This window comes from Ursus americanus, chromosome 21 (genome assembly GCF_024610735.1).
Source record: "Ursus americanus isolate L20-20 chromosome 21, mUrsAme1.1.p, whole genome shotgun sequence".
NCBI classification, from domain to species: Eukaryota; Metazoa; Chordata; class Mammalia; order Carnivora; family Ursidae; genus Ursus; species Ursus americanus.
Genome location: NC_142147.1, coordinates 40,698,750 through 40,718,649, shown reverse-complemented (window position 1 = coordinate 40,718,649; position 19,900 = coordinate 40,698,750). Strand labels below are relative to the sequence as shown.

The 19,900-nt window shown below is 58.2% G+C and overlaps 2 protein-coding genes across 5 annotated transcripts; one reads left to right on the top strand and one right to left on the bottom strand.

Moving 5' to 3' along the window:
* On the top strand, positions 1-11,736 carry LGI4 (leucine rich repeat LGI family member 4). The gene is made up of 10 exons (XM_087870685.1): positions 1-2,536; positions 2,835-4,288; positions 4,729-4,800; positions 5,031-5,102; positions 6,395-6,466; positions 6,589-6,660; positions 6,896-7,065; positions 9,189-9,353; positions 9,450-9,955; positions 10,775-11,736. Exons 2-10 carry the CDS (start codon positions 4,119-4,121, stop codon positions 11,087-11,089), a joined length of 1,614 nt encoding a protein of 537 aa, XP_087726811.1. The 5' UTR covers positions 1-2,536; positions 2,835-4,118; the 3' UTR covers positions 11,090-11,736.
* An 877-nt stretch (positions 11,737-12,613) lies between these two features.
* Positions 12,614-18,400, bottom strand: FXYD3 (FXYD domain containing ion transport regulator 3). 4 transcript variants are annotated; one of them, XM_045796651.2, is made up of 8 exons: positions 18,305-18,400; positions 15,464-15,516; positions 14,355-14,390; positions 14,227-14,250; positions 13,413-13,487; positions 13,297-13,333; positions 12,965-13,002; positions 12,614-12,824 (listed from the first exon to the last, which is right to left on the bottom strand). In XM_045796651.2, exons 2-8 carry the CDS (start codon positions 15,501-15,503, stop codon positions 12,805-12,807), a joined length of 270 nt encoding a protein of 89 aa, XP_045652607.1. In that variant the 5' UTR covers positions 15,504-15,516; positions 18,305-18,400; the 3' UTR covers positions 12,614-12,804. The 4 variants fall into 4 exon arrangements, with proteins under 4 accessions (XP_045652607.1, XP_087726813.1, XP_087726812.1 ...); XM_087870687.1 differs by having other exon boundaries at positions 14,355-14,387; XM_087870686.1 differs by lacking the exon at positions 18,305-18,400 and adding an exon at positions 15,757-15,885.
* Between the last annotated feature and the right edge of the window lie 1,500 nt (positions 18,401-19,900).

Here is a 19,900-nt window from a genome sequence, read left to right as displayed (position 1 = left end):
CAACCAGCAGCTGTAACTGGAGCCGGGGCTGGAGGGGGGCCAGGGGGCGGCCCCCAGCCCAGACCGCCCTGGCCCGCTAGGTTAACTCTCTCAGCTCAGCTGGAGGAACAGGAGGCAGCCAGCTTCGGGATGGCTGGAGAAGGGACGCCTTGGCAGGGAGGACGGCACCGCGGACACACACATGCTTGCACGCACGTACCCACGCAGGCACGCACCCACGCTCGTGCCTCGGGCCCACCTCAGAGAGCTTCTGCCCTGCGGTGGGAGGGTGGGTGTCGTGGTTTCCTGTGAGACTCCCTGGGAATTGGGCCCAGTCGGGGCCTAAGGGCACCCCGTCCGAGTGCTTAGGAGCCCACTGACCCCTGACCCCAGTGTTCTGCGGGGACCTGGGCGGCACCACAGGGCTATTGTGGGGGCCTTTCTGTGTGTGTGTATGTTGTCTGCTGCTGACTGTGAGGTCCCCCAGGAGTGCACACTGCACACACGCGCGCACACACAGGCACACACGCGGACACACACAGAAACCTGAAGACCCCGTTTATCTAGGCACAGAACCGAACAGACACATTTGTGCTCCTACATACAAACCCAGAGGCAGATACACGGAGAACAGCACACCCACGGGGAAACCCAAAGACACACGCACACCCGCACAGCCCATCCTCCTTACACCAGTCACAAAACACCAGCAGACACGTTTGTGCACGCACACAACATACACACACAAGCTCATTCAGATGGATGCCGTACAGGGACACAAAGACCTAGCCACACACGCGTCCACCCTTACAAATGGTCACACCTTCGTGAAGACATACACACGTGGCACAGAAACACCCCGGTACACACGCCACACTTAAATACACTTAAAGCCCGGGCGCCGCCAGCCCTCCTCCACAGCTTCAGGGGTGGGAAGGCCCACACGCCGTGTGCATCGCACACAGGTGCCTACACACACCAACGTGGGCTCAAAGAGAGGCAGAAATTCTGTCAAGGACATGGCCGTAGACCCGCCACTCTTACGCATAAGCACGAAAACAGACACACACAAACTGCGTTCATACCCTCATGCGCGGGCTGACAGCTCACAGCTGGCCACTCAGTCACAGGCAGAGAGGCCTACACACTTGTGAGAACCACCAAATGTGTGTTGATGTGTTTAACCCCAAACCTCCCCGTTCCTGATCTCACGTGGCCGTAGGACTCTGTGGACAACACCACACACGGTGTCCTCACACGCAGCCCCGACTCACAGGCTCTAGTGACAGAGAAAGCTGGCTTCCGGTCTGAGCTCTGCCGCGCCTGGCTGTGCGACCTTGAACAGCCCATGTGACCTCTCTGTGCCTCAGCTTTCTGTCCCATAAAATGGAGAAATCACTGAGATCATACGTATAACACTGGGCTAGGCTCAGAGGTCTCTGAACCCAACAGTGCCTTATTATTAACTCCATTTCAGAGATGAGCAAACCGAGGTTTAGCAAGGTGGAGCTCATTCTCCTGAGGTCCCGGGGGGTTAAGGACAGAAACCGGCCCCACCCTGAAAGGGTCAGACAAGGGCTCAGACTCTGTAGGACAGAGTCAGGAGCAGGTGGGCATGCTCCCACTCACGCACGGGCACAGATAGCCTTGACACACACACACAGAGGGCCCGCCAAAGGACCCAAGGGGCTTCGAAATGCACCCTCATCCCTGTACGTCTGAGCCTCTGCGCCTCCCGGCCCTTCACCCCAGGGTCACCAGCAGTCTCTGGTTAATGATAACCCTGATGTTTATGCAGCCCTGGGGAAGGCTGACAGAGGTGCGGGGAAGGCACGCAGGGCTGGGGGCACCTGGCCAGCTCCAGCCCATCCTTGGCTTCTCCCCCTCATAGGGCCCACTACTCCAGAGCGGCGCAGCTCAGCCACTTGCTACCTGGGTGATGTTGGGCTCATGACAGAAACGCATGAGGCTCAGTTTCTCCTTCTGTAAAATGGGGATAAACTCATAGTCACCTCAGAGGGAAGCTGGGATGATTACCTGAAACGATCCGTGGAAAGCATTTAGAACAAAACCTGGCAAACAGTAAGTGACAAAAAAAAAAAAAAGGTTAGCTATCATCACTGTCATCATTGTCATTTTCCTTGTCAACCTGAGTGAGAACTGTGCTGGCTGGGCACTCTGTGAGTATGGATTTACGCCTGTCTGGGTCCCCTCTGTGTCCCTGGCACTAAGTTCTTTATCTTTTCAAAGGCTTTGTGAAGAAGTTTATCACCTCCGCTTATAGCTGAAGTAACCAAGACCAAAGGCCTTGCTCAAATCACAGAGCCATTCGGGTGCAGGACAAGCACTTGGGTCCAGAATCCACCCTCAAGCCTGCCTACCATGGGGGGGTGCCCACCCTGCACTGCCCCCGTCTTCGCGTGGAGTGCTCTACACACCTGGGAAGTGTGCCGCCGATCGCCCCACTTGACGGATGGGAACACTGAGGATCAGGAAGCCAGATGACTTGCCTGAGCCATGCCAAACTGAGTCCGCGATCCCTGCTGAGCTGGCGCCGGTAAGTCTTCTGGGTGTGTGCAGCCGTAGCCAGAGAGGCTGTGTGTTCTCCTCGGGGCTGGGAGGAGAGTGGTTAGGTTTAGATCTGTCCAGGGCCATGGAGTGAATCATTTAACCTCCTAGTGCCTCAGTGTTCCCATCTGCAAAGTGGGGATCAGTAGTATGACCCACGTCGTGGGGTTGTTGTGAGAACTGAATAAATTCGTGTTAAGTCAAGCGTACAGGAAGTGCTCAGTGATCATTATTACTGCTATTTCAGGTTGGGAAACACGTGTCACTTATTTATTTTTCTTATTTAGCAGACAGAATCTACCCAAATTACTAAAAGCTTATTTCAAATGAAAACAACCAATATCCATGAGTTCGGATCTCCCAAGAAAGAACACAAAGTCACGCGGAGAGGCCCTGGAGCCAGCTGCCTGGGCTTGAGTGCTGGCTGTGCCCCATTTGGTAACCCAAATCTCAAATTAACTTGACCTCTCTCCTCAGTGTTTCCATCTGTAAAATAGCCATATAGTCGGATCAACCTCAGAGGGTTGTGATGAGGTCGGCGTGAGCTAATAGACAAAGTTTTAGGACAGGGTTTAGTGCAGAGCCCACGCTGAGGACGGGGGTGGCATCCTCACCATCATTTTTCTCAGTGGGTGGTGGGCACTCAAGGGGTTAATTTCAGGCTGGCAAGAAAGGCTGTGGGTTTGGGGCCGGGCAGCTGCCCTGCCGAGTGTGGCCACCAGAGGGAGCAGCTGGACCCCTTTAAGCTTTGGTGACCCGGCACATCATAACCCTCCTGGGAGCCAGGGGAGGGGGGCTGGCTGGGCGCCGCCAGGATGGCTCCAGACACCCAGTGGTCTCTCCTCCCACCCGCTCCGCCTGCAGAGCCATCCAGTCCCCACCCTGGTGACATCCTCCTCACACTCCGAGTGGGGTGGAGTGGGGAATCTGGGGAGGGGGCTGGCTGAGAGTGGTCAGGGCAGCTCCAGCCCTTCGTGGCCCCTCCCCTCCCATGGGGCCATCCAGTCCCTTCCTTAGGGCTGCTCTTCCTATGGCCTCTGACCCCCTCCTCCTTCTTAGGCTGCATTGCCGGGCGCACCCAGTGCCCAGTGAGTCCCTTTCCCAAACCTCCAAGGAGAAGGGGCGTGGGAGGAGGGGAAGAACAGGGAACTGGAAAGGGTGGTGAGAAATAAAGACACCAGACAGAGGGACACACACACACACACACACACACACACACACACAGAGGCCAACAGACAGACAGAGATTGAGAGACAGAAACACAGAGAGAGAGAAACAGAGATAGAGAGACAGACGGAAATAAAGACAGAGTAGGAAACAGACTAACTCACTGAGTCAGAGATACAAAAAGAGAGAGAGAGACAGAAAAGGAAAGAGAAATAGACAGAAAATCAGGCATCAAAGGGATACAGGAAGAAAGACAGGCTGAGGGACCGAGAAAGGAGAGAAGCCGGGACAGAGTGTGCCAGCTGGCGGAATGGAGGGTCGCCTGGCGGGGCAGATGTAGTGGCCCCAGCCCACTGAGCTGGGTGGGCAGAGAGAAGCCGGAGCCTCGGCGGGGGTGAGGGGGCATGGGAGGGGCGGGCGTGCTGCTGCTGCTGCTGGCTGGAGCCGGCGTGGGGGTGGCCTGGAGACCACCAAAGGGAAAGTGTCCGCTGAGCTGCTCCTGCTCCAAGGATAGCGCCCTGTGTGAGGGCTCTCCCGACCTGCCCGAGAGCTTCTCCCCGACCCTGCTGTCGCTGTGAGTGTCAGGCCCTCCGGGCGCCTGCGGGTGAGGATGGGAGTCCTGGGACCCCAGGGGCTGGGGGCAGGATGCTGGGGTCCCCGAGGAAGCAGAGACCCTTCAGGATCTTGGGAGGTGGGCAGCAAAGGATGTTGGGATGCCTCAAAGGGGGCTGCTGGGATTTGGACAAGAGCCGAAGGGAGACTCCAAAGCCAGGGCAGCATTTGGGGCCCAGGGGGAGGGGGGGAAGGACGACGGCCTTGGGTGGGGGAGGAAGCTGAATGTTGCCAGGATCCTTGCCGAGGAAGCAGGGCAAATGCCTGTTTCCCTAGGATGGAAAGGAAAGACATCCAGGGTTGGGGTGGCATGCCAGTGTCCCCCAGACAGGAGACAGCTCTGGGGCGGGACCGGAGCATTGGGGTGATTTTCTCCTCACCCACCATTGCCCACGTCCCCAGCTCACTCGTTAGGACTGGAGTCACCCAGCTGAAGGCCGGCAGCTTCCTGAGGGTGCCCACACTGCACCTGCTGTGAGTGGGGCCCAGCTGAGCCGACAACTAGCTCGAGGGAGTGGGTGGGTGTTCGCACAGGTGTGTGGGGGGTGCGTGCACCCATGAGTGTCTGCGCATGTCTGTGAAAGCATCGCATGTACCTGTGTGTGTGAAAATACGCCCATGAGGGTTGAGGGCGGGGGCCAATGTTAACATGTCAGAGAGCAGGCAGCAACTCTGGAAAAACGTCCTTCTTGCTCCCTTGCCAGCCTCTTCACATCCAACTCCTTCTCTGTGATTGAGGACGATGCATTTGCGGGCCTGTCCCACCTGCAGTACCTGTGAGTGAGGCCAGGGGATGGTGGCGGGGCTGGGGGCCTGGGAGAGGAAGCAGGGACCCATCTGTGGCTCCAAGAGTAGAGGGAGGTAGGGGCTTATTGGCACGGGCAGGTGGGGAGTGTCTGGACAACGGTCCCTCCTAGAGGGGCAAGAGGCCTGGTGTCCTGCGTGGGGTCAGAGCTCCTGCTCAGCTCTGTGACCTCAGCCTGCTCATCTCCCCTCTCTGTGCCTCAAGATCCACAAAGGGCCTGGATAACCCAAGACTGTTTCCGGCCCTACCTGACTTAGGGGAGCCCAGGGAGAGGACAATGAAGCCAGAGAAAAGAAAATATTTCATATGAACAGGAAACAACTCTGAGGTGGTGATGGGGATGGTAGTGCCAGGGTCGGTGACCACGGTGTTGATAGGGATCCTGTCACTGCGGCTCACAGGGAAGCGGTGGCATTATTGAGGATGATGACGTGGGGGTGACGTTGATAAAAATGGCAGCCCCAATGGCGCCGGTGCTGGGGTGATACTGATGGTGAAGTCCGAGGGGCTGGTGTTGGTGTTGGCACTGTTGTGGGTGTTGGTGTTGCTGTTGGCAGTGGCTGTGGGTAGGATGCTGGTGTGGGTGGCAGGGCAAGGCGGCTGGTACTGGGTCTGGTGGTGATGATGGAGGTGTCGGGGTGAATGGGAGCTGTGGCAGCGGTGGTGCTGGTGGTGGGTGAGGAAGGGAGTGCGGGGGATCCTGGCGATGATGGTTTTGCCAATGCTGGTACGAGTGCTGATGCTTTTGACGATGGTGGCAGTGTTGGTGACGATGGTGGCGGTCCTGTTGGTGTTGCCATGAAGGCTGTGCTGTTGATGAAGTTTCTCAGTATGGCGGGGTGAGGCTTGGTGGCGATGGCGTTGGCGTGGAGGATGGGTGTGGGTGGCGATGACGGGGTCGGTGGCGGTGGTGGCACAGCACGGTGTTGATAGTCGCAGCCATGTTATGGGCACTGGGCTTGGTGATGGTGATGGAGGCACGGGTGTCGGTCGTGGCGGATGACGGTGCAGGTCTCGGTGGTGATATTGGAGCTAGGGCTGCTGTCGGTGAGCCTGTGGCGGCGGTGTTCACGGTTAGCCGGGCAGCAGGGTGAGGTTCTTGGCTCCTGGGATGATGGTCTGGAACCTTGGGGAGGAGAGGTTTCTGGGGAGGCTTCAGCACTTTCGAGAGGCCTATGGCTTAAATGGGGTGAGCTTCCCAAACCCTCCAGGACCACAGCAGGGAACCGAGGGCCTCCCCCTCACCCCACCTTCCCTCCACAGCTTCATTGAGGACAATGAGATTGGCTCCATCTCCAAGAACGCTCTCAGAGGACTCCGCTCACTCACACACCTGTGCGTGCCTCACCCCTCCCTTCCAGCCCATCAGCCCGCCCCCACCCCAAATCCCACCACCCAGGGACACAGGGGATCCAGGTCGCTGGTGACGACTCTTCCTCCTTCTCTCCTTCTACCAGGAGCCTGGCCAATAATCATCTTGAGACTCTCCCCAGATTCCTGTTCCGAGGCCTGGAGACCCTAACTCATGTGTGAGGCTCAAGGGGGCTGGGTGGGTCAGGGGAGTTGGGGGGTGTTTGAGAGGGAAGGGGAGTGCTGTGCCCACTTCTGTTTGACACAGAGAAGCAGGGTTGTAGTGGTTCCTCCGTATTTTTCACACCACCTTCGGGGGCCCCACCCCGAGCCCTTGCCTGGGGAGGGGGCGGGAACACGGCCTCCAGGGGGGTGGAAGCCAGGTCGCAGCCCCTCCCCGGCCTCTTGCCCCAGGGACCTGCGCGGGAACCCGTTCCAGTGCGACTGCCGCGTCCTCTGGCTGCTGCAGTGGATGGCCACCGTGAATGCCAGCGTGGGGACCGGGGCCTGTGCCGGCCCCGCCGCTCTGGCCCACATGCAGCTCCACCACCTCGACCCCAAGACGTTCAAGTGCAGAGCCATAGGTGGGGGCTTTCCCGGCAGGGTGGGAAGGGCAGCAGGGGTTCCAGAAGAAGGTGGGAGATCAGGGGAATGGCTCTCAGGGCTGAAGGGCTCACCTCGCTCCCTGCTCTGCTGTTTCCCAGCTTGTGAGTCCCTGAGCATGAGCGTCAGCTCCCTGAGCCTCAGTTTCCTCATCTGTAAAATGGAGGTAATAAACCGTGCCGTAGGATTGCAGCGAGAATTCAGTGATCCATCCACGCTGGCATCTGGTGCAGAGCCTTGGGTGGGAGGCCCTCATCAGTGTGCGCTCTGGTGGTTGTTACTAATATAAAAATGACCATTTAAAAATACTTGCTATGATCACATTGCTTTTCCATAAATACGCTTTGGTACCTTTATGGGTCCTGAGCAGTGCAAGGGGCACAGCGGTGACAAGGACGGCCCTGGCTCTTGCCCTCCCAGAGCCCATGGCACAGGGGAAAGTGGAGGGTGAGAGCCCGGAGTGGTCAGGCCTGGGGTGGGGGAAGCCCACCGAGCTGCAGGCGCCATGAGCCAGAGCGAGGGCCAGGCGCAGCGGAAGGGCCAGGGAGGGCTTCCTGAAGGACTGGGTATTTGAGTTCAAATCTGAAGGCTATTAACGTAATAATCAATTCTTACCAGCATCTAAGTGTAAGTCGTGTTTTGGTTTGTGGGACTCATAGAACCAGAGAATTTAACTTAAGGGTCACTCTTTATTCAGCTATCCCACAAAGAGTCACTGAGGGCCACTCTGTGTCCGGCCCCATGAGAGGCAGTGGGCACACTGTGGTGACCCAGACAGTCGTGGGCCCTGCCCTCAGAGCCCTGGTGGGTGAGGCCGTAAACCTTAAATAAAATGTTGCAGAAACAAACATATGCTACATGTTTAAACACAGGGAGCGATGAGGGAGATTAAGGTTGTGGGCAGGCCTACCTCCCATGGGGCATTGGAGAAAGCTTCTCTGAAGAGGTGCCTTTATGCCCAGATATAGCTCCGTGAGGTACGGAGGGAAGAGCTCTCTGGAGAGAGGGGACAGCATGTGCAAGGGTCCTGAGGCAGCAGAGAGTCTGTCCTGCTTGTGGGTCAAAGGCAGGTGGCATCTTGAGGGAGTAAGTGAAGGGAAGGACACAGGTGAGGTCGAAGGCAGCAGGGGCCTCACTGTGTAGGACTTTGAAAGCCACAGGGAGCAGAGTGGATTTTACCCCAAGGGCTTTGGGAAGCCATGGAGGGTTTTGAGCACAGGGTGATGACATGATGGCCATTTTTCAAAGATCCACCTTTGGGTGGGCATCCTTGGTGGCTCGGTTCGTTGCTTCAACCTTGGTGCCTGGAAACAGGGCCTGGCACGTAGAGTGAAGTATTATAACCTGGAGTCTACACCCGGCCTCTACCTGCACGCTGGGCAACCTTGATGCATCGTTCCCATAAAAGCTAGGTTGCTGTAACCAAGAGGCTCAAAATACCAGGAATTAGAGAAGACAGAAGGGTCTGAGGTGAGCAGGCGGTGGGGCCGCCCCTGGGTGTTGTCCTGGTTTCACGGTTGAAACAGAGTCGTGGCACAGCCATCTGCCAGGTCAGGGGGAGGAGGGAAAGGAGACCAGGTGCAGGACGAGCGGTTGTCAAATAAGCGAGGCAAGCACTACCCCAGCACTTCGCTCTTTCTCCACGGGGAACTTGGCCTGGCCAAGGCCACACCTAATTTCAGGAGGGACGTGTTGGGGGAGCGCTGGGATCACGTGGCTGGGCAGCTCCGTGCTCATCTTCTTTCACGGAAGGTGGGAAGGATGGATGGTGCTGGACAGCTGCTGCCTGTGCCTCTCGGCCTTAGCCTCCCCATCCACAGAATGGATAGAATGGAACGTTCCTCACAGGGATCTTGTGGGGACTTAAATGAATTTAAGAAAGAGCTTGTTTCTGAGCAATGATTTGATGATGTTGTGCAGCTTAGAAAATCGAGTATTCCCGCGTTGTTGTGACTTACTTCACATGTAGATGAAAAGATGCCACTCTGTCCCTCTGAGGTGCACACCACGATGGTCCTCATTTCGGAGCTGTGCAAACCGAGGCTCAGCGATGAGGGCCCGTGGGGACGCCCGTGCCCGCCTGACTCTCTCCTGCCACCCCCAGAGCTGTCCTGGTTCCAGACGGTCGGGGAGTCGGCGCTGGGCGTGGAGTCTTTCTCCTACCAGGGGGAGCCGCACATTGTCCTGGCGCAGCCCTTCGCGGGCCGCTGCCTGATTCTCACCTGGGACTACAGCCTGCAGCGCTTCCGGCCTGAGGAAGAGCTGTCGGGTGAGCCCCCCGCCCCCCCCCACTTTCCATCCTCCTGCCCGCCCAAGAGCCCGCGTGCCAGGCCTGACCCGCCGTCCCGCTCCCCGCCCCCCGCAGCGCCGTCGGTGGTGTCCTGCAAGCCGCTGGTGCTGGGCCTGCGCCTCTTCGTGCTGGCCGCCCGCCTGTGGGGGGGCTCGCAGCTGTGGGCCCGGCCCAGCCCCGGCCTGCGCCTGGCCCCCATGCAGGCCCTGGCCCCGCGGCGGCTGCTGCGGCCCAATGACGCTGAGCTCCTGTGGCTGGACGGGCAGCCCTGCTTCGTGGTGGCTGACGCCTCCAAGGCGGGCAGCACCACGCTGCTGTGCCAGGACGGGCCCGGCTTTTACCCTCGCCAGAGCCTGCACGCCTGGCACCGGGACACGGACGCCGAGGCCCTGGAGCTGGACGGCCGGCCCCACCTGCTGCTGGCCTCCGCCTCCCAGCGGCCTGTGCTCTTCCACTGGCTCGGGGGCCGCTTCGAGAGGCGCACAGACATCCCCGAGGCCGAGGACGTCTACGCCACACGCCACTTCCAGGCTGGTGGGGATGTGTTCCTGTGCCTGACACGCTACATCGGGGACTCCATGGTGAGGCTGGGACCAGTCAGGTGGGGCAGGCGGCAGAGGCCACAAGCCAGACCTGACCTTCAGTGGACTCGCCCTCAGGGAGCTGACCCCAACTTGCACGCGGGCCTCTAAACTCTGACCTGACCTCACAGGTTGACCTTTGAACTTTGACCCTGCCTAACGTACTGATCTTTGAACTCTGGCCACCCCCACACTGGCTCCAAGACCACTGTGACTCCTCAAGGCTAGCTGACCATATGCCATTTCCTATCCCCCAACACTGACACTGGCCCCACACTCTGGCTCTGTAACTCTGACACACTCTAAGACTTACATTTGACCACAGCCACCACACTCTGGACCCCCAAGGCAGACGGCCCACCCCCTCCAGCATTCTCATTCTGGGGTGAGGAATGGCCAAGAGGGGCACTCTGAGCCTAGAAAGCAGTGGTCTGACTCAGGTGTTCGCGGGACATGTGTGTGGGGAACAGACTGTGGGTGCAGGGATGGGAGTGGGGAGCCCAGGGAAGAGTCTGCCGTCACGGAGAGAGGTGACTGTGGCTGGGCAGAGTATGGCCAGAGGACATGGGAGAAACAGATACCATCGCAGGTAAAACTGATTCTATGTGGGGTCTGAGGGAGAGAGAGAGGCCAAGAATGACTTCAAGTCTGTGGCCTGAGCAGCTGGGCAGTGACAGGTATGATGGTAAGAAAGCTGCAGGAGTTTGGGGGCCTACAGGCCTGTCTCCAAGCTGTTCCAGGTGCTCTGAAGCCTAGAAGACTGCTGGCAGGCCTGGCCCTCCTGGACCCCAGGCCCTAACTAGTCACCACACTTCACAGGTCATGCGCTGGGACGGCTCCATGTTCCGCCTGCTGCAGCAACTTCCCTCACGTGGTGCCCACGTCTTCCAGCCACTGCTCATCGCCAGGGACCAGCTGGCCATCCTGGGCAGCGACTTCGCCTTCAGCCAGGTCTTCCGCCTTGAGCCTGACAAGGGGCTCCTGGAGCCACTGCAGGAATTGGGGCCCCCAGCCTTGGTGGCCCCTCGCGCCTTTGCTCACATCATCATGGCCGGCAGACGCTTCCTCTTTGCTGCTTGCTTCAAGGGCCCCACACAGATCTACCAGCATCACGAGTTAGACCTCAGTGCCTGAGACCCCACGGGACCTTGGCCGTGGCTTGGAGGGAAAGGGGCATTGGCACGGGGAGTCCCAGCCTTCTGGACACCCACTTGACTGGTCTCCTGGCCCTACTGGGGCTGATGGTACCTGTGAGGTACTGACCACAGGCCAAGTTCAAGGCAAGAGCTGTCCTTGCAGCCTTAAGCAACATCTCGGCTGGGGACACATGCCCCGACTAAGGATGACTTGGGGGCTCGGGCTGGGCACTGCAAGGAGCCGGGATACAGAAGTCATGGTGGGGGTAACGTGCAGAGCTCCATGAGGTCTGGAAGGGCCCCCATCAACCCACTCCCACCCCTTCCGCTCCCTCTGAAACTCCTGAGGAAGAGATAGCTTTTCTTTCCCTCTAAACTCAGTCCGGCCAATCGCTTTTAGGGCCCGCCTCATGACATCATCAGTCTCTGGGCCGGTTTCCCTGCCGGGCTTGCTAACTTCATCTGCTGCATGTGCGCATGCCTGATGCCCAGGCGGAAGCCCAGCGTTTTGGCCCTCTTGCGCATGCGCGGGAAATAGGAGGGAAAGCAGGAGTTGTTGCGGGGAGGTCCGGCTACCCGTCTCGCATGAGGGGCAGGGGCGAGGACAGAAAGTGTATGAGCTCAATAAACGCGCTGTGCACCTGCCCCGCTCCTTGTTGTGGGATATTTGGGAGAGGGTGTTTTGTGAGTGACATGGGGGGAGGAGTGGTGTCCCAGGAGCAGTATTATGGGGGGGGGGTGTCCTGGGGGTGCATTTTGGCTGCCCTGGTACGCTTTCGCTTGCCCTGTGAGTGTGGGCTCATGGGGGGGGGCTCATGGGATGTTTGAGGGATATAAGGCATTATTAGGGGACAAGTCACTGGTTTATTGTGGGTCTCTTCTTGGGATCATGTCTCAGGGCATTGTAGGAAATAGTTTTGGGTGTTCTAAAGAGTATTAGGCATTTTATGGGGTGGCCCTTGGGGGCATTTTGGAGATCTTACTGGGTATTGGGAAGTCTCAAGGGAGTTTGAGTTTCCTTGGAGGTTCTCACACCGTGTGGCCACTATATATTATTAGGAGGGTTGTGGGGAATGATTTAAAGGTCTCACAGGGACAGTTGGGTATTAGGAAGGGTTTCTTATAATAAAGTGGAGTCTCGGGTGAGTGGGAGGGTCATGGGGTCTTACTATTAAAATCGTAACCTATCTGACTACTCATATTATGGTAGGAAGATCCACCTCCTTGTTTTCCTGGGATGGTCTCAGTGTCTGGTTAGAGCTCTCTTTCACTCCCCAAAGTGTCAGGCATTTGGCTACTAGAAAATTTTAAATTGCACTTGTGGTGGTTCCCCTAGCCTTGGAGGCGGAGGGCAGACCTCATGCCACCCAGCAGGCCTTGGGCTTTCCCAACGAAGAGATTCAGCTGCCAGGTTCTGTCCCAGCTGCCAGAGTGTATCTGCCTTCTTGTCCTCAAAGCCCACCCCAGTGTCCACAGAGGGAGTCCTGAGGCTACTTGGGCTAATCAATTTTTAGAATAAGAATAAGGAGGCAAGATCAATTTTTAGAATAAAAATTGAATAAAAAAGACTCCTCCGGTGAGAGGTAAGGCGAGGCCGTGGCAAGGTGGTCTGAGAAGAGGAGGGAGAATTCCATCCTTGAGTCCAGGCTCCTGTGCAGAGCCGGGACTTGGAGGGAGAGAAGGGACCTCTGTATTCTTTCGGCTGATCCATCCTCAACAGTTCTGGGCGGAGCCTGGGAGAGATGATGGGTCAGCGTGTGAGAGCAGATGGAGTTTTCTCCCCAAGGCACGTGCACACACAGGCATACACACTCACACGCACCCAGCCCTCATGTCTCGTGTTCCCTGCCTCCCCATTCTATTCCTGGCTTACCTGGAGTGATGAGAGGTGGGGCATCCCCTGGATGGTGGCTAGGGAAAGAAAAGTGGTGAGTTGTGTATCCAACCTCCTTGTCCTCTCCCTCAAGGCTAGGAGATTCTCAGCTTGCCCTGACATAGCTTCCCGGCCATTTTTCCTGGAATGGGACCAAAGCTCTTCAGGATTTGAGGCCCTCTGAAGATTATCGGCTCTAAAGAAGAAACCTGGGAAATCTCAGTGGCAGGAATTCTCCAGGGCAGAGCGGGGAGGCCTCTTTCTGCGAGATTTAGCTCTTTCACCGTGGAAGGTGTCTGCTCAGTGTGGAGCACACTCGGAACCCATCTTACCTGGGCTTCTGGCTGAACTTGCATTTGCATTTCCCACCTGTTGGGGGAGAAAGGATGGTTGGGGGAGGGACCCACAGCCCTGCGCTGCCAGCTCAGCCACCAGTATCCCCACTCACTCATGAGGACGATGATGCCGACGGTGCACAGAACGGCGGCGCAGATGAGCCCGCCGATCCGGAGTCTGTGCCAGTCTAGGAGAAAGCCAGACAAGGCCATCAATGCCTGCCTGCGTCCTCCCCGTCCAAACCCCCATCTATTCAACAGGTAGGTACCGGGGCACCTTACGACGGGCGGGGAGCTGGGGCTACAGAACGGAGAGAACAGACAGCCCCCAGGCCTCCTGTGCTCACATTCTCCTTCACACACAAGCGATAAGAGATTTAATGAAAGGTCAGGTGGAGATAAGCATGCAAGACAAATAAGCAGAGCCAGGGAACAAAAAGTCAGAGGGCAGCTCTTTTAGGGAGACTGGTCAGGGAGGGCCTCTCTGAGCAGAGCCCCGAGTGGGTGCAAGGGCCGTGGCAGAGGGATCGGAAGGTACAAAGGTCCGGGGGTTGGAGTGTGTCTGCTGTGTGTGAGCAACAGCAGGGAGGCCACCCAATAGCTCCCCTCCTCCAAGCAGTTTTTGCAAAGTGAGCCTCCTCCCAGCAGTTGATTTGAACCGTAACAACGGCTTTTTGTGAACTGTCCTGGCTTCCCGTGTGCGCCTGTCCTGCCGGAAGAGAACCTTCCCAGGAACCAGACCGGCGTGGCTCGTTCCTTCATTCGGCTGTGATGACTGTTCAGTGTCTCCCCCTCCTTGCCCCTTCCTATCCTGGCCCCTGTTTCGCGCACATCGGACCCCCACCCAAGCTGTGTGGGACCCCTGACACAAAATGGTGGGAGGGGGTGTAGGTGGGGGACGGCCATGAGAGGGGCACAAGCTCTCACCATAGTAGAAAGGGCTGTTTTTATCTGCAAGGAAAGAAAAAAAAGAACGTGAATCCAGGACAACAGCCAGGAGGCAAGGGTTCTGGGGGAGAATTTGGGGGTGAGCCTGGTGGAGGAGACTGACTCACCTTCTGGGTCGTTGGCGTCCAAGGCAGGCAGGCCTGCTGGGAGAAGCGAGAAGGAGAGGGGTTGGCGTGCTGGCCTCGGCAAAGCTGGCGGACAGGGCCACAGACCCTTAGGGGCCCCGATGGACAGGTCCCCGCCTCCTGAGGGCACAGGGATCCGTCCGGTGCCAAGCCTGGAGGTGTGGACTCCCCCCCACCCCCGCCGCCCCACACCTGTGAGCCCCATAGGCCCTCATTTTGCCTCCCGGAACAGGTTTTAATCTGGGTGGCTGGGGGCCACCCTTTGGCCTGATGTTTCCAGACACCAAGCTAATCCTCCCTCCTGCAGAAACCAAGCAACATTCTCGTCAAGATGACAGATGGTCCAGTTCCCAGTCATTCGCAGAGCCCCGTCCACACCCCACCCGTTCTGGTGTTTGCTCGCCGCTTCCTTTTAGAGCAAATTACTAATTATAAACTTAATACACTTTCTTTGAAAACGCAGCTCTGTCTCACTACCCTGAATGGAATGCCAGGCTTGCCTGATGTAAGGGATCAAAAAATACAATAAAAGCAAAGGACTAGGATTACATTCTGGTCAGAAGCAGTGGGCCACCTGAGCTCTGGGCCTAAGCTCTGTTGTTGGTTAAAGGGCGATTCATAAGTTTTAATCATATTTAAAGCACAAACACAGAGTGCTTACTCTGTACCAGGCCCCATTCTCACCGCTTTTCAAATACTAACTTGTGTAATCCTCACAGTGACTACTAAGCACTTACCAGTACTGTCCGTATTTTTACAGCTGGGGAAACTGAGGCCCAAAGGACTTACGTAACTGCTGCATCGGCAAAGCTCCCAGTTACGTCTCATAATAAAGTGCTAGGGAGGTGTTGAAGACACAGCACCCGGGGCTGAGCCTTCTCACCAAGAAGACCTCAAGGGGGTGACTAGCTGTGCGAGCCGCTGCCGCAAGGGGTCCCGTTCTGCGTGCACCTTGAAACCACCAGTGCGCCACTTCTGACCCTCAAGGAGATGGCGTCTGGGTGGTCACCGCCCCAGAGGGGAAGCACGGGAAAGACACACACATGTGGGGCTGGGCCACCGCTCAGTGGAGGGTCCAGGGGGGCACTCACCTGCCAGGAGGATGAGCAGGCTCAGGGTCACCTCCCACATGTCAGCCAGCTGCCTGAAGGGGGAGGGGTGGGGGGGAGGGTCCAGCTTTAGCGGGGCCGGCCGGTGCCAGACTGGTGCCCCTGGCCCCCATCCTCTCCGACTCCGCTTCTGCCCAGGGTACACAGCTCACCCTGGGGCAGAGAGGCTGGCATCGAGCCCCGCCCCCACCCGGCTGGGAGAAGAGAAGGAGCCGCCAAGTGCAGGGGAGTGGGTGACAACGCAGATCTGGCCAGGAGCCTCAGGAATCACTCACTCGACACAGACTTGGACTTGACATGAATGGCCCTGGTGACTAAATGAGGGAGGCGCTGCCTGCTGTCATCACCATCTTACAGATGGGGAAACTGAGGCTCCGAAAGCTGAAAACCGGTGCGTAGTGTCACCTGACCAGGGAGTGAGATTTAAAGCAGCCCGGCTCTGCAATGGCTATCACTCAGGACTCGCAGGGCCTGGGGGTGTTTGCGGAAACGAGATGTAGGGAGCCAGGTGGCAGGAGGCCCGGGTTCCCAGGTGTGTCTCTCAAAGGCAGCTCAGAGCCTGCCCGCCCTGCCCAGACTCTGCAGACCTCAGGCTGGGCCAGGGTAGTGACCCAGCTGGCTCCTCAGGCTGCTTGGAGCAGGGTATGGGGAGGAGAGAACTAGAGGCTGGGGCAGGGGTGGGGGCCAGAGCAAGAGGAGTCACCGGCTGCAGCCCCAGGCCCGTCTTCTGTCCCCACAACCCCTCTTTTCTGCCCTGCCTCTGCCCCTGCCCCTGCTCCTACCCCAGCCCCTACCCCTACCTGTGCCCCAGGCCCAGCCCCTGCCCCTGCTCCTACCCCGGCCCCTACCCCTACCCCTGCCCCTGCCCCAGCCCCTGCGCCTGCCCCGGCTCCTGCCAAGCTCCTCCTGGCAGCCATTATTTCCTCTTTCCCCAGATAGGCCTGTCCAGCAAGAAAAACCCCCTCCATCCCCTTCCTGGTCTGTAAGCCCCCGTCTCTGTGTCCCCCCCCCCCCCGCCCGCAGTCCTCCCCCAGTACCTGCCCCACCGCCTCCAGCACACACCATCGAAACATTGCTAGCACGAGGAGCACGCCCTCCTCCCCACCCCCTGCTGGGCGCTGCCCAATGACTTTGCTGTGTCTCTCCCATTTCACACCCCTCCCCCCCCCCCAGCCACCCTGGAGGTGATCTGTTCTAGCCCTCACAGCACATGCCCTCACTAAGCCATTTGGCATTCCCTGCTCTGTCCCCGGACTCCTCTCCACTGCTGAAGAGAGTGACCCTGTCTCTCTCCACACCCTCCATGTCACCCCACACACACACATACACACACCCCGCCGTGTTCCTTTCTGTTTCTTGCACATTCTCACGCACTGCTCCCTCTCCTGGGCCCGCTCAGGTCCTGGGCGTCCTCTCAGCCGTTACTCCCCTACGGCAGGCTCAGATGCACCCATGTCTTGCAGGAAGGGGGCCTGGAGCTTTGGGGGGCATTATTAAGGCATTCAGGACTGCACAGATTTGGGGAGAAGAGCTGGAGTGGGTGTGTGGGCGGGACAGCCTGGCGGTTGCAGGCGCAGGTCTAGGGAAGGACCACCTATTGTCTAAAGCTACCTCGTGAGGCTTTGTCACCCCCAGATGACACCCCAGTTACAAGAGTGGGTATCCAATGAGTATTTACCGCCTGCCAGGCACTGGCCTCAGCTCTTTGCACTCGTCACTCATAGAATCCCCGTAGCTTGAAGAAGCTGGCTCTGTGGCCACCCCACATTGCTGTCACAGCCCCGTAACCCCTGCTAACTCAGCTTAAGGTCACTGGGGACCCAGAGGCCCAGCTCTGAAGCCTCTTTCCATGGAGTTCACGGAGTCCCCCCTGGCTGCAAGGAGGGCTCTGTTCCTCCCCATCCCCAGGGCATCTCCCAGCATCCCTGGCCCAGGGGAGACCTAAGAGTGATCTGAGCTGCGCCCCAGCCCCGGGGCAACAGTTCCGGCCAGGCTCTCCGGCAGTGCAGGCCGCTGGCAGCTGGCGTTTGGGCATCTGCCCTCACCTTCCCTGCCCAGGCTGTTGTTGGAAGGGGCTCCTGAGCTGCTTCCAAACTGACCACAGTTGGTGTGAAGGCTTGGAGAGGAGGACAGCCTGCAGATGGAGGCTCTGCCCACCCCTCTGGGCTCCTTCCCCACCCTGCAGGTCCCGACACCAGTGCGATGGCCGTTTCCACTGCCCGCCCTCTGATGTCCCCTCTGTTCCCCCATGATGGTGGCCAGGCCCATCAAGCCTGTGCGGAATGGCCAGAGCCATCAAGCCCATGTCCCTGAAATTTCCTACCCAACTCCCCATTTTACAGCTTCCTCAGGAAGCCACCATCCCCTTTTCCAGGAGGTCTCCAGGACCCACACATCCTCAATCCCTAGACACCTCAAGTCCACCCAGTCACCCACCCATCCACTCTGATACCCTCAATCCAGCCCTGATCCACCTAGATACCCCCATCCACCCAGGCACCCATCTCCAACCCTACCCACCCAGATACCCCCAATTCCGATGTTTCTGGTCCACTCAGTCACCCCCGATCTACCCAGTCACCCCGATCCCACTTCTGGGCTCATCCCAACTAGCTCACCCAACCCCCTGAAGGGAGAATATTGGGGGGATGATCACGTTAATGGAAGGTGCTTTCTCTAATCTCCTGCCCCCTGCCCCCCAGAAAAAATCCTTGAAGAGAGGAAATTCTAGTGTCTTTAACAGAGATCAGTGGAGAGAGGGGCAGTGATAGTTTGGGGGCAGAGCCAAGAGGGTGTTGGAGGGAGGGGACCCCAGCTGCTCACCTGTGTGGCTCCCCAGGCTCTTTGGAAAGTTCCGGGAGAGAGGGGAGAGAATGCCGCTGCTAAGCTTGAGTCTGCCTTTATCCGCAGTTGCCACGCCCTAGGCAAACCTGGGCAGGTAGAGAACAAGTCAGACTCCCTAAAGCTCAGGGGCTCTCTCACCCCATTCCTGCTCTTAAAGAGACAGCTACCACCCCTTCTTCCCAGCCACTAATGGGAGGGAGCTCCCTGAGGTCCCCAAGGTCACAGCAGCCTCAGGTAGGCAGAGGGAGCATGGGATGGGCTGGAATTCTGCCCCTCACATCAGGGGAGAGGGCTTTCTTCAATCTCTTGCCCCCGTGAAAAGGACCTGGATGGAAGAAGTTTGGGGTCTTTAACAGCAAACCTTCTGCCTGGCAGGATGGTGGGGGGAAAGTGAAGCATTGGTGTAATAATCTAATTTCTTCCACTTAGATTGTGCGTTATGCTTGGAGGAGGGCTTGGTGGCAATTGTGAGACACCGAAGATCCCCTTCCAGACCACTTGTTGCCTTTCACAGTTTGAGAGTCAGCGGAAGAGGCTGATATGACCAAGGTCATGAGGTGGGAGTGGGGGTGCACAAGGGGTAGGAGTGGAGGGGTGGGGGCTGTTGGGCTTTAGACCATGACCTCTCTCCCACGTGCCCATCCTGCCCTGGAGAGACTGGGAACTGGTTTCTGAACATCAAGCAGACCTTCCTAGCTCAGGCTCTTCCCAAGGGTGCTGGGAGCCAGATGCCCGGGTCTATGCAGTGGGCGTTGGGGTGGAGGCCGCCTCCCACTCCGGATAAGGCCATTGCACTGTGCGAAGCTCCCTTCCCCTCCCTCCCCCTCTCCTGCCCCTCCTCCTCATGGCATTCCTTCTGGCTGGGGTCTGTGTAGGCCCCCACATGGTCCTCGTTGGGGTGCCCCCTCCCCCCAATTCTGCTGTTTTAGACAGAGGGACTTTTGTCTGGGGGCTGGATGGAGAACAAGGCGCCTTTGAGTGGCTGGCGGAGGATTGGGGTCATGGGGAGGGGCAGGGCCAGGAAAGGGGTGGCTCTGCACTGGCCACCAGCTGGACTCCAGGCGACCCCCAGCACCATCTCGGGGGTGGGGCGGAGGGCTGCGGGAGCCAGGCCAGGGAGAGTGTGGAGTGCAGGATGGGGAAAGGGGGTTTCTGAGGTCAAGACTCTGCTGGGGGTTGCCTGCTGGGGACAGGGAGAAAGGACCCCCCACTTCCTAGCAGGAAGGGATGGGGAAGCAAGGAAGTCACGCCCAAATACATGCTTTCTTTATGTGGCTCCCTCAGGCAATTTTTCAGTCCCAGGCCCTAGACTAGGACAAGGCCTCCCCTCCACCCTGCTCCCATTAGGAAGGGGCCAATCCCTACAAGGAGTGGAGGGGTCACTTAGGGTGGGGCTCAGTGGGAGGTTGAAGGGGAGACAGAGACAGAGCTAAGGGAGGCCTGGAGGGGAGGGTCCCAGTCCAGCTAAGGGGGGTCTTTGTCTCTGGGAAGATAGCATGCATCTCTTGCCCAGACATTTTCAAGATTACAGTGTCCCTAGGAAGACCCCTCTGGTGTTCTTGGAAGCTGAGTGGT